Raw genomic sequence first — 14,764 nt, forward strand, 5'->3', positions numbered from 1 at the left:
AAATAACTGTTGTTGTTGTTAGTAAATTACATGCCATATGTTTTATTTTATAGTTTTGAAATCTCTGGTATTGTTTTAAAATGTAGAACATAAATCACAAAACAACTCAGCTTCGTGACAATGATGATTGTTTGATTGTTAAAGTTCTATACAAATGAACTGAATTATCAGTGTGTGTGTGTGTGTGTGTGTGTGTGTGTGTGTAGGACTGGCTGCAATCACGGATCAATGGAAAGCTCATGCTGGTGAAAATGAGCCAGCTCCACAGCTCTGGAGATGGTTTAAAAAACTTCCTGGTAATGTTATTTATGACAATTATTACTATACTGTATCATAAGCTATACAGTATACTCTAATTTACACCATGATATCCATTCTTATATTTTACAACAGAAAAACATTTTGGCAATATTTAGAAATAAACACTTTATAATGTACTAGATTGCTGTATTGTAAATCAGATATGTAAAAAATTTAACACGACTGGGTGTACTGTTATATTAAATGTTGCGGAATTTTTGCTAAATAAATTACTTCATGACTTAAATAGTTGTTTACTGACAAGTGCTTTTTTTCTTTCTTTACTGGAAGTTAATAAGACATTAAAATAGAGATTTTGATGTTACTAAACACTGCAAAGAAGAAATGCTTTTTTTTTATCTAAAAAAATTACAGGTAAAACTTTACAAAGTTTTTAACTTAAAACTCCCTTAAAACGTAAATCTGTTTAAATGCCCCCATTTCTGTTTTCCATTGTACAATTTATTATAAAAATAGGACAATATTCCAACAGTCTTATGTTTTTTATTTTTTTAAGTTATGAAGGATGCAGCATCTTTATAACTGTAAACACAATTTTATTCTTTTCAGGATTATGCTATGGAGTATGATCAGAACAAGGAGGAAGAAAAGTCTGAATGTGAGCCCTTGGGTGCAACAGCTGACCTTAGTGGGAAGGCTGAAGGATGGATTTGTGAAAAAGCAGCCCAGAGATTGAATTAAACACCAAACATATTATATTCTCCAGTGGTCACAGACAAAAGATTAAAATAGAAATTGGAGAGAATAGTTGAAAAAAAAGGATTATAAAAAAATAATAATATAGACCACATGTGTATCTGTGACTATTAAAATGATATAAAAGCAATGTTTTTTTAGTTAATCTACTGAAACCTTAAAATGAAATATGACTAATAATAATAATAATAATTATGAAAAGTTAGTGATGGTGAAAGATAAAATAAAGTTTAGCAACTGTATAAACTGTATTTCCACACAAGTCTTTTGCACCACTTTTGTATGAATCTGGTTGCCAAAACTTCAGGTGAAGATATTTTCTTCTATTTTAAATTCATCGACTTTAACAAACAAAGGGAAGCTCTCAGTAATCATATACTCCCACAACGTTTTCTAAACTTGTTTAGGGAGACAATTTCTCCTGAGCTTTCTTGAGCTTCTTTTCCCATCATGGATTCTTTTGTCTCTTCTCTAAGTGCTGTCAGGGTTTGTTTTAGTATCTCCAGCTCTCTATCCTTTTCTTCCATCTTCTCTCTGAAATCTTCCTCCATCATTGATTTGGAATATATTGAAATATATCTCTGGATTTCAGGATGCATGATCTTTATCAGGTTTCTCTCTGCCTCCATTCCAGTCTCTCCTTCATAGGCCTTCCTGATCTCCTCCACCTCTCGTTTGAGTTTCTCATCCATCTCTTTTCTCTCCCACTCTATCTTTTCATTTAGTATCACTATTATATTCTCAATCTTTGTCCTCTTCTGCATTTCTCCTTCTAGTTCCTTTTCCAATTTGTCTCTTTTTGATTCATCCATTTCTTCTTTAGTTTTTCTTTCCAGTTCAGCTATTTGACTGTTCAGCTGTGTAATATCTTTTTCATGCTCCTGGATCATTCCTTTGATCTTTTTCAGAGAACCGGTGACCTCCTGCTCCAGTTTGACTTCCATTTCTTTTACTTCTTTTGCTATCTTTTTTTCTTTAAGCAACATAATAATTTTTTCAATCTCAGATTGTGTTTCCAGATAAATCTCAATGCTATAGAACTTCTTTCTGCTTCCTTCCACCATCTTCTCTATCTTCTCCAGCAGTTCTGAGACCTGAGAACTATCTCCACTCTTCTTAATGTTGAGACAGTGAAACTTGTTCCCACATTTCTCTACAAGTCTCCGGACCTCCTGGTCTCCTGATTGGATGAATTCCTCAACATTGCTCTTCTGAAGTTCATCAGTAACGGTGAAAAGAATGAAAGTGGTCTCCCAACATTCATTTCCAAAAATCTCCTCCATTTTCTCCAGCATCCCTCTCTCCTCTCCTGTAGGCTGCTTTACAGGTATGACCAGAAGAAAGGCGTGGGGTCCTGGAGCAGAGAAACGAACACAACATTCCATATCTTGTTTTAGCTTCTCCAGAGGGAGTCCAGGAGAGAACCAGTCAGGAGTGTCCACCACAGTCACCATCCTCCCAGCCACCTCCACCTGTATGCTCTCACTCTTCTGGGTGGATGTAGCATTAAGTGTGAGATCCTGGTTCTCCTCCTCTCCTCCCAGGATGGTGCTTACTGCTGCACTCTTTCCGGACCCAGTCTTTCCCAGCAGCACCAGCCTCAAGTGGGAAGAATCCGAACTTGATGATGCTCCACCCACTGATAACGGACAATATTGAGAGACTTACTACACGGTCAATCAAATTAATTACAGGATTTGGCAGATGTCTGAACTATTAGTGGCATCCTATTGATTCAGTTATTACAAAAAAAGCATAAATTAACATTTACACAGTGTTACAAGATAATCTAACAATGTCCATGTAGGTACAGTATATTAAACGTATAACTGTTTTGCATTTCAAATATTCTTGAGACAAAATATCTCATTGTTCATACCAATAATATTGCCTAAATTATCCTACATTTTATATTATTATTAGTATTACTGAAGAACTTTAATATAAGTATGATTGAAAGCCACTTACTGATGGGAGGATACAATTTTGGCACAGAGCCTGATAAGTAAAGGTCTGTACCATCCTCCAGTTCTCTCGTTGCTCTTTCTAGATCCAGCTTGGTGTTTTTCAGTTGCTGCTCAGTTTTCTCTAGTGCGGCATGCGTCTTTAGAAGTTCCTTTATGATGGTTTTAACATCCATATTGTGTTCTGAAATTAGCAACATTAAAAGTGAAGTATAGTTAATGTACTGGATATAAAATAAATTATATTCTGATCTTGATAGATGAAGGGCACTTACCAGTCAGCAAAGAAGACTCTTCCATTCTCATCTTCTCCTCTTCTGTCCATTTTCTTCCCCACTGCAAATGTGAATACAGCATAATACTGTACATATGCGTTTGTTTACTAATATTATTACCATACTAACTATTTTAATTTGAGTTTATTAATAAGTATTATTACCAGAAAGGTCAAATACAAATACATAAATAAATGAATATATTTGGCATACAGTATGCACAACCATACACGGTATGATAAACTAAAGATGGAGTAAAATAGATGCAATAAAATAATTTGAAAATAATAAGAAATTTAAATCAGAGATTAAAATACAAAATTAAATAGAATTCAAAGAGAAATTTAAATTACAAAATGAAAGTGTAAACTGTAATATATAAATTAATAAATAATATAAACATATGAAAGTGTAAAAATATATTGTGTGTATGACAGCAGCGGTATAATTTAAAGCGGGAAGTATGAAATGTTATAAGATGTGTGTGGCAGCAGCAATGTGATCGTTCATGGCCTGAAGTGAAAAATAGCCTTCATTTTAAAATAGACTTCACAAACCAGTCTTCACTTTAAAGGGTTTCTTCATTTTGCCATAATGTACATTTAAATGCTTTTTATAGAAACTTTCAGTTTAAATGATTGTGTGCCTACCTGCTGCATGATCACATTAGGAATGACCCCACACTAAAAGGAAAAAAAATAGATACTAATAAGACATCTAATAAGATATAATTAGACTAGAAATATTATATACCTTAAGAAATAAAAATCGCAAGCATATATGAGATATTATTACTTAATGATCAATATGAAAAATGCAAACTTACATGAAAAAGTCTTCTTAAGCTACGAAGAGGGTCTGCATGAGGTAATGAACAAAAATGTAAGTTACAGACCAACATTTAAATACAAATAAAAGTTGGTATTTTATAACTGTCTGTAAACTTGATTTTGTCTTTCCCTGTATTTCAGTGATTTTTTTTTCTGTCCTCTAATCCACTATCCACAACTAATTTTTAATAATGCTGCTACAACACATCACAATTCTACTATTAGTTCAATAGTAAGTAAATAAATCAACAAACAAACAAATAAATGTTTGGTGAAGCATTACATTGTGTAAGCTAATAGTGGATCTTCTACATTAGCTGTGGTGGCTAATTTTTTATGTCACAGAAACAGCTTGTTTCTTTCAATCAAATCATGTATTTTCTACAGTATTTGTTTTTAACAAGAACTCAGTCTGTATCTGCACCAAGGTTTGAAAGTTAATGTCCATGAAGTGCATTACTGTACCTACAGTGGCCGAGAAGTGCAAAACTTAATAAAAAAACGAAAACAATAACAACACAGAAAAGTAAATAATAGCACAGAAAACAAAATAACAAAACCGAAGACAATATAACAAATTAGAAAACACAGTGACATATCCAGATACAAAATACCAAATGAGAAAACACAACAACAATAGGGTAGGTATAGTTTGCGAATGAAATTCTTATCGCTGATTGGATAAGACATCTGGTGGATAAGACAACTTAGTTGACCTAAGTAACATATAATTCTAAAATTCTGAAATGAATCCTTAAATGAGAATACATCTAAATGGTCATGTGGCTGCAGTACTTCCTGTATTTGGAGTGACAGATGTCTTGTCCAATCAGCGGTGAGAATCAACATGCCTATGTGTGGTTTGTGAATGAAATTCTTATTGCTGATCTTGGTGGTAGATCAGCGGTAAAAACCACACCTACCTTTTTTGGCTTGTTGATTCTTACTTTGGTTTACTAAGTTGTGGTAAATGTGCTTTAAAAATTATTCTGACTTCACTTGATAGTACTTCTTGTATGTCTTGAGTGACAGATGTCTCATCCAATCAACGATAAGAATTAAATTTGCGAACTATAGCTATCTTTTCCGGTTTGAGTGAATTGTCATTTTGTTTTCTCATTTGGTATTTTGTTTCTGGATATGTCATTGTGTTTTCTGATTTGTTATATTGTATTTGTTTTTTTTTTTGTTTTTTTCAGTTTCAGTATTTTGATTTAAATTTTTTGTTTTGTTTTTAATTTTGTTGTTTTGTTTTCATTTTGTTATTTTGTTTTTAAATTTGTTATTTTGTTTTCGGTTTTCTTATGTTGTTTTGCACTTCTCTGCCACCGTAATTACCACTACGGTAATGTAGTGTACGGTGGGAGAGCCATACACCAACACACTGTTGTATCTCATAGCAAGGTTACACAAACACAGTGTGCAGTCATGTAGCTAAATATATTTTTATAAAAACACTTCATCTTTACTGTATTATGCATGTAAATAGCATACCCTAAGCTGTTTCTCATTGGCACTCCAGTTTAATATTATTGAATCACCACACTTCATGTTCATCCAGGTTTCATGTAGTTTTTTGTTATAATATTTATTTATTTATTTATTTATCTTTTTTTTTTTAATTGCATTTATAACACAAAATTATTTTCTATTTAATACCTTAACATTCCTACTTTGACACACCTGTGACAAATATAATATAATCATAATAAATGAACTGTATTTTTTAATATAATATGGGAATCATTCAATCATTAGAAAATACTTGGGATGACTGTAATTCTCATTTCTAAAACAATACCAGTACAAGTCTAATTTTGCAAATTAGTCTGCATTGAAAAGAGAATGTTTACAGACCCTAAAGATCTGTTGGACTCGGGTAATAGAAAGGGAACATGGTCCAAACAAGAGAGTTAGTACTTTAAACAATAAAAAGAATAATTTCCAGCAAGTCCAGCATGGAAAAATATGTCGGTTGTTTCCTGTTAGCTGTGTCTAAAAATGCAGATGCAGGTATAAACAGTATGGGATGGAAAATATATTTGTACACTAAAGTAGACATCAAAGTATCAGGAAAGAAAGGAAAAACTTCACAACAGAAACAGCACAAAAAAATTGATTGAAAGTGGAGCCAAATTGTAAGAAACTGGTTGATTGAAATGGGATTTACTTTCAATAGAAAAGCCAAAGAAAACCCAGCACTAAATAGGAGAAGACAATGTAACAGTGGACATAAAAGAATCAATCAAGTGTGCATGATCAGATGGAAGTAATATTTAGTGAAGAATTATGAATCTGCATTGACCAAGAGATGAGGTTGGAACTTTTTCTGGTGCAATTTGTGACAACATAAAGATAACGAGGAAAAAAAAAATTCTACATCTTACCCTGACTTATATGGGATAATGGTGGGTACAGTAATGGTCACATGTTACAGTAGGTAATGGATTACATGTTAGGTAATGGACCAAAGGATATGGGAATCATTACTTCAGCAGTCACTGCACAGGTATATAATGAATGTTTGAAAGCTTTTTTTTTTTTTTTCCTCAATCCGAATTAAAGTTCATAGTGGAAATTTAAGCAAATTGATCCATAAAAGGTTTTCCATTTAGGAAAACTTATCTGTAAACTGGTATTTAAGAAAGTTGAAATAAATTTAGATTCACATGAAGGAAATAGTTTTTCATTACTGTAGTCAGATGTCTCAAAGATAGGTAGAGGAGGAGAAACACATTACTAATCATGATTTGTTTGTTGATAAGTCAATATCTTTCCAGCATTGAGTGATTTTATATTTTTTTCCTACTTGATGCTGTCATTAATTAAAACAAATTAATGTAATTTGGCCACACCTTCTAATTCAGTGGTTTTTCCAGATTTTTGTTCAAAAATGATGGTGGCCAAAATATCCAATAATCTCCTTTGATATTGAAATATGTCTGCTCTGTAAAGCTTTTATATTGTCTCTAATCTGAGGTGCTGTTTGTTAGTTGGTGATTTCCAAGGCTGGTAACTTTAAATGAACTGCTCTTTTGCAGCAGATGTAAGTTTTGGTCATGCTTTCCTGTGATGGACTTCATGAGTCAGTTTCATTCTGGTGCTTGATGGGTTTTGCAAATGCACTTGACAATATTGTTTATGCAAGAACCGTGCCAGAACAGCTGACCTTCATGTCCTAAAATAACAACTAACTGTTGTTGTTGTTGGTACAGTACTTAATTGCATAATGCCATATGTGTTATTTTATAGTTGATTTTTTTAAATCCAGTATTGTTCTGGAATGTAGAAAATAATTATAAAAAGGTGTCCAATCCTTTGACTGGTACTGTTATATATGTTGTGGTATATTTCATGAAACCATAATATGATAATATAATATTAGAAAAGAAAAAAAAACTGTGTCCTCTAGATCTGGTGAATCTGTAATTTTTGCAAGAGGTTCTAAGTGGTAAATATATTAGAGCGGCAAATCTGACAAGATAAACTATGACTGAAATAAGAATGACAATAGGTGACATCCTGTCTTGCAGTAGATTTTGTAGTGCAACAGGAAGTTAGACTAGGAGGCCAAATTAGAGTACTCGTTAAAATAGATCATTACAGCCTAGCAGTTTTGTCTAAAATGAAGGACCAATAATTTTTTTGTGATTCAGAAATGAATTCTCTAAGAGCTATTTTTAATTTTCTAACATACTCTACTTTGTGGTATCTCAATAACCTGACAAGTGGTACTTTCTTGTCAAGAACGGATGTAATAAATTTAAAGGATGCAGGACATACACTGTAGGAGGAAACCCACCAAGTACAGGGAGAACATACAAACTCTATGTCACACAGAGACGGGAATCAAGAATGGCCGGGAATCAAACCCGGACCCTGGAGTCACTGAGTGCCAGCTATTCACGACTTGCCTGGAGGGCAAGTAAAACAGATGGCAGTTACATTGCTAAGTCTACATATTTTACTGTTAAGAAACTATTAAGAGTACTTTTATTCTAATTGATAAATACAAACCTAAATCAAATTATCAAAACCCATCAAAATTTATTCAAGACTTGGACATCAGCATGGTCCTATGTATTTTTTAATAGAGACAAAAGGCAAAACAATATTTAAATTCTTAAAATCAAATGTACAAATGTCAGGGTGAACATTTTTAAGCGTTTTGGGCAGACAATCTAAGCATATAATTTTATAGAAGGGCTTTTATTACAACTTTACACAAAAAAAATATTTTATCACACACATGTTAAAAGTGTTTATGTCCTCTGTCCTGCATTGTGGTTTTTAAGTGTGGTTTTTAAGGTTTTTTTGGCACTGGGGTGTCAAATATGTTCATGTATTTTGTAATGGGTTTGGCACAAGGGGGGCATGTGGCGAGGTCTTACGGAAAAGAGGTAATTTTACTTAGGGAAGGAAAAGGTTAGAGGGAGGAAGGGAGGAACGAATTTAATGTCCTTGGTTGATGTAAATTAGAAAAAAACTATTAAAATCCTTAAAATATACAGTATAATGGGTGCAATTCCGTACAACCAATAATGTTGCTGCCGTATTTTTTATTTGACATTTCTGGCAAAAATAATGATTTTTTTTTTACCGTAAAATTTACAGATATTTTTCTGATTTTTAAACTCTATTAACAAAGGTTTAGTAAAATATAAACTGATGCTTCAGTATATTAGTAACAAATACTTTCTCAGAGAGTTTATATGTTACATCCATAACTTTTTTTTTATTTTACTGCAATAAACCATATTTTCATATGTTTTGAACTGTTAAATTTAAGGTCTTACATTGTAAAACTAATTACAGTTTTTCACTGTAAATTATATGGTTATTCCAATGTTTTGTGAAATACGGTTTTATTCTGTAGCATTAATACGGTATTTTACTGTTAAAATTACGGACATTTTTTACAGTGTAGTTTTGTGGACATTCCAGAAAGAAAACTTAAAAAAAAAAAAAAAACTATAAATTGTTACTGCAGAAATTGACACTGAAATTGAGGAAATGCTTTTATTTGTAATGAACTTCAGCACTGTTGTCAATGTTTAGTATATCACCACACACCAAGAGTTTTGTTCCTTACATGTACTATATGGCAAAAACTATGTAGGAACCAGACTATGATATATATATTACATTCTTCCCACATTTCTTCTTCAATTCTGCATAAATGCGTATCATTTTTGAAAAGGGATTTTAAGGAAGAAGACTTCTGACTTTGCACTCTACATCCATAAGGTGTTTTGGAGTTGTACTGTATTTAATTTAACTGAAATTGTAGAACAGTGTCATAACTTCACCTCTAAATCCTTCATACGAAAAAGGCAAACTGTGTTTTCTTTTTTTATTTAAATCTCATTAAGAATGAGTTTAGATTAATAGAATTTGAAGTTCTGGGATACTTACGCCACCACAGTCGTACCGTAAGCCACGCTGTCCTTTCACCATCAGTCACCCGACACAGGTAGTGTCCTATATCTGATTCACGACTCTCTCTCAGCTGTAAGGAGACGTTTCCTCTCTCCAGCTCCTCGGACAGGCACACTCTACCCTTGTAAGCTCTCCCCTCTGCCATCTGTCTGTTCTTATAGAGACAAACACAGTCTGTTCCCTTAAATCACCGGATCTCCATGTCAACAGCACTGATTTCAGGTGACAGACAACAGGTAAATGTGACAGCAGAACCAAGTTGAACTCCTTTATCTTGGTGGGAAACGAGTTTAAACTCATCTGCAAGAAAAAGTTACAAAATTAACAAAAGTAACAAAATAATTTTTAACACATCTGTTTTATGTAGAACTGTTTTTTTTAAATACAGTATAAGCATTATTTATGTGATACTATGAACATGTTTTCTTTATTCCTGATGGTTTCCATGGGGAAAATTGAAGAAAGGTTTTCAATGTTCTTTCAAGCAATTTGAGTTTTCTTTTAATTTTGTATCATTTACATTTGGCAGACACTCTTATGCAGAACAACTTGCATTTAATCTTATAACACATGAACAGTTAAGGGCCTTGCTCAAGGGCCCAACAGTGGACGCTGGGTGGTGCTTGGGTTACTTCTGTCTAAAAGTGTGCAACACCATACAGTAGGTGCTTAAGCCTGGATTGGTTAATTGGAAGTTATTATCAAGCTCTATAAATTTTTACAGTTTCTATAATTTTTAGCAAATTAAATACAGGGCTAATAAGCAACACACATTATTGTAGTAACTATTGAAGATTTTTTTGTAATTTTATTTTATTTATTTATTTTTCCATTAAATATTTCTGTAATTTTCAGATAATACTGGTGAATGGTGTGGTTTGTCCAGAGCCTTTCTTGGAAAAACTGGGTGAACCAGTCCCTTACAGGCAATCACTTATACACATGTACTGGATACTCATTCACAACTTTCAGCTTAGCCAATCCATGTATTTTAATGTTTTTAGACAGTTTGATAAACCCCTTACACAAAGAGAATTACAATTAGAAAGAAAATATAAAACTTGACACCGCACCATCATGTCACTTTTCATGTTATTTTATTACACATAATACTGTAATTTGCTATGAATCAAAATTTATATGAAGTCTATAGTATTTGAAATCTTAAATATAGTCATAGAACCGCATACAGCTAGAAGTAAGATTCTAGATCACACTGTAACTTTAGATGGCCTTTGTGTTCCATCAAGTGCAACAGTAAAAGACCTCGGTGTGATTATAGATTCCAGCCTTTCATTTGAAGCTCATGTAGATAATATTACCAGGATAGCATTCTTTCACCTCAGAAATATTGCCAAGATGAGAAATATATTGTCACTAAACGATGCAGAAAAACTAGTTCATGCTTTTATCACCTCTAGGTTGGACTATTGTAATGCCTTACTGTCTGGTTGTTTAGCTAGATGCATAAATAAGCTTCAGTTAGTCCAGAATGCAGCAGCGAGAGTCCTCACTAGAACCAGAAGATACGAGCACATCACACCTACCTTATCTTTACTGCATTGGCTCCCTGTGAAATTTCGCATTGATTTTAAAATACTACTCTTGACATATAAAGCATTAAATGGTCTCGCGCCGCAGTACCTGAGCGAACTGCTAGTGTCTTACGAACCGCCACGCCTACTTCGATCAAAGGATGCAGGCTGCTTGTCAGTACCGTGTATTATGAAAAATACAGCTGGGGGCAGAGCTTTTTCTTACAAAGCCCCAAAATTATGGAATAGTCTTCCAAATAGTATTCGGGACTCAGACACAGTCTCAGTGTTTAAGTCCAGGCTAAAAACCTATTTATTTAGCCAAGCATTTTTATAAATAGATTTGCCTTAGGTAAAGGAGCAGATCTGGGGGACTCATGGACGTAGAGTATTATGGTGAACTGGTATGTTTAGATGCTGTCTTCCTCACTCTCATTGATCACTCAGGTTTGCTGACGGTGAGGTGATTGTTTGCTTTACATTTCAGAGAGCCCTCATGTCTGTGTTTCCTTCTGGCTCTCCCTGTCTCTGCTTGCACTCTACAGTTAATATACATTCACATTATACATTGTGTGACTGTGACCATACCTAACTGCCATCTCTCCTCTTCTTCTCTTTCTCCCCCTCTTTCCCCTTTATCTCTCCCCCTGTCTCCCCCTTTCACTCTTTCTCTCTCTCTGTCGAGCTACACATGTCGTTCCTGAGCTGCCAGTGATCCAGACTCACTCTGCCCTCCGGACCTGTCTGACCCATCCTGGTGCCCCGCTTCTGGTTGAAGATCTCGTCACATGGATGCCCCGTGTGTCTCTCTGGGATGCGTCTCGTGTCTGGGGATGCCTAGAAGACAGTTCTGGCCTCGACTGGTGTTGGCAACTGTTGGGGACTTGACAGTTCGATTGTTCAGGACTGGAACTTCTTACAAGTCTACCTGAGTTTTCAATAACTACCTGGACTCCATATTAAAATCAATTAACATCAGCTTTTATAGCTGAACTGCCTCTAACCCTACACACTGTATAAATGCAGATCTTTTACTGCATTTTGTTTCACCTAAATGAGGATGGGTTCCCTGTTGAGTCTGGTTCCTCTCAAGGTTTCTTCCTATTACCATCTCAGGGAGTTTTTCCTTGCCACTGTCGCCCTCGGCTTGCTCACCAGGGACAAACTGACCATTTTGATTCATACACATTCACATTTCATACAAACTTAAATAATTATTTTAAAGGTGTAAAGCTGCTTTGTGGCATTGACAATTGCTAAAAGCGCTATACAAATAAAATTGAATTGAATTGAATTGAATTGAAATATACCATGCAAATTTGTCATAAAATCTAAAATTAGGATACAGGTCAATGAGACTGCATTTCTTTGCAACGAGACTGCATTTCTTAGCAATGACAAGAAAATATTAGTTAGTTCATTAATACTGTTAAAATGTATATTGATATATACAATATTTTGTCATTCAGTCAAAGAAAAGCTTAATGTCTCATTAAATCCTGATTCATGATAACAGGAAGTACACAGGAAATAACGTTTAAAATGGTGATGCCCATTTACAGTACATTACCCACTAAAAAGAGTAAGATGTTTTCCCCATGTAGTGGTATACAGCATGTCATTCGGCAGCCCTTAATAATGTTTCTATGACTTTTGTTACTTGAAAGTAATTGTAAACAGAAAATTTAATTTGACCTAGAAGGCAGTAAAAACATAAAAAATTAGAAAAGAAAAAAAAACTTACTGTTGGATGCTGCATCCATCTCTGAGTCAATAAAATCCTTTAGAGAAAGAGAGAATTGTGTAATATAATGAGTTTTATGTCTATATGTTATATTTATAATATAAACTTCTGATGCCGTTCTTCTCACAGACACCTGTTGCTCAAGTACATCAGTTAACCGTTGTGTAAGATTCACACAGGAAGCTGAAACTTTCACTTTCATAATGAATGAATTCATTATAATACTGTAGCTTAGCATCATTGACACTACCCTGAGTAAAGAGTAGTGCATTTGGGATTGTTCCAGCATATGGAGACAGGTCCGTTTTTTTTTTTGTTTTTTTTCATGTTGCACACTTGTACCTGTGGATTGAGATAAAGAGCAAGAAGAAATATCCAAAACATGGTACTGGTGTGCTAAAAAGGTGAAAAAGTGAATTTTCAAATAAGATCATACAGTATAACATAATTTTCATAATACTTAATGCTTCTTATATCCTGATCCTTCTTCATTTATCTTTTTACAAAAGATAAAAAGAAACAATTACAATTACAATTTTATGCTCTTTTATGTAGTGTCTGTAACTTCTTTGAATTTCAACTCTTTCAATGATCTTAATTGTCACACAGATGAAACTTGGACAGTTTGGATTTTACATAAAAAGACAAACCTAAAAAATGGAAAAAACTATTACAGGTCATATGCTTCTAGAAACTTAGACCAATTTTAGTATTAATATTGTACCGTTTTTCACCGCTAAGCAGGAACTTGGAGAGACGAGTGAGCTTCCTGGCTGCCCAATGCAAATGGCTGGGAGTATTTTATTGAGCACCAGCACAAGACAGCACATCCAACTTCCAAAAAGACACATCCACACTAATTGAAACAAACATCTACCCACACACACACCCTGGCTGAAACCACTACCCCAAACACCTTTCCCCAACACGGTGAACACATAACAATCCCTCCCGCAAAGCATGATGGTTGTTACTCAAACCCCACCCACGCCACACTGCCCCCACCCGAGCTGTGACCGTCCCCGGACACTATGGCGAACTCAGTCTTGGAGGCGGGCCGGCCTCCACAGAGTTTGGTGTTGCACTGGCGTTGGGCCGATAGGGAGCGAGACGGTCCCGGTGGAGCACGACCACTCGCGACCGCCCCGTCAACCGCACCCGGTAGACTACATCAGAGAGCTGGGCAATGACCGTGCAGGGGCCCACCCAGTGAGACATGAGCTTAGGGGAGAGCCCCCTTTTCCTTCCGGGGGAATACACCCACACCTGCTCCCCAGTAGCAAAGTCTCGCCCCCGGCTGTGAGTGTCATACACGCGGCGCCGCTTAACACCGGCATTCGCCAAGTGTCTACGTGCCAACTCGTGGACACGGAACAGTTTGTCTTTCAATAAAAAAAAAATAATCCAAACCCGGCTTCCTGGGTAAATCCACTTGTGGAGGGGACCCGAACACAAGGTCCACGGGCGTGCGCAACTCGCGACCGAACATTAACGCAGCTGTGGTCAGCTGTGAGGACTCCTGCACTGCTGTGCGATAAGCCCAAAGCACGAGAGGCAAATGTTCGTCCCAATCCTTCTGCCGGTCGCTGGTAAGCACGGCGAGTTGGGTGGTGAGCGTTCGATTGAAGCGTTCCACGAGGCCGTCACTCTGCGGATGAAGGGGCGTGGTGCGGGTCTTTTTCACCCCGAGACGCTCGCAGACCGCCGCAAACACCTCCGCCTCAAAGTTACGCCCCTGATCGCTGTGCAACTGCTCCGGGGCGCCGAATCGGCTGAACACCTCATCCACCAGCACTCGAGCCGTGGTGGAAGCGCTCTGGTCAGGGACAGCAAACGCCTCCGGCCACTTTGTGAAATAATCCATGGCCACCAGCACATACCGGTTCCCGCGATCGGAGATGGGAAACGGCCCAAGAATGTCCACGCCCATACGCTCCATAGGTGCCCCCACCCGAAAGTC

The 14,764-nt window shown here is 35.8% G+C and overlaps 1 protein-coding gene across 1 annotated transcript; it reads right to left on the minus strand.

Annotated features, from left to right (window-relative positions):
* Positions 1-794: 794 nt before the first annotated feature.
* On the minus strand, positions 795-12,950 carry LOC128512214 (uncharacterized). The gene is made up of 7 exons (XM_053485385.1): positions 12,805-12,950; positions 9,502-9,825; positions 4,083-4,114; positions 3,907-3,939; positions 3,257-3,317; positions 2,986-3,165; positions 795-2,656 (listed from the first exon to the last, which is right to left on the minus strand). Exons 2-7 carry the CDS (start codon positions 9,668-9,670, stop codon positions 1,389-1,391), a joined length of 1,743 nt encoding a protein of 580 aa, XP_053341360.1. The 5' UTR covers positions 9,671-9,825; positions 12,805-12,950; the 3' UTR covers positions 795-1,388.
* Positions 12,951-14,764: the final 1,814 nt, after the last annotated feature.

The sequence above is a fragment of the Clarias gariepinus genome, chromosome 24 (genome assembly GCF_024256425.1).
Source record: "Clarias gariepinus isolate MV-2021 ecotype Netherlands chromosome 24, CGAR_prim_01v2, whole genome shotgun sequence".
NCBI classification, from domain to species: Eukaryota; Metazoa; Chordata; class Actinopteri; order Siluriformes; family Clariidae; genus Clarias; species Clarias gariepinus.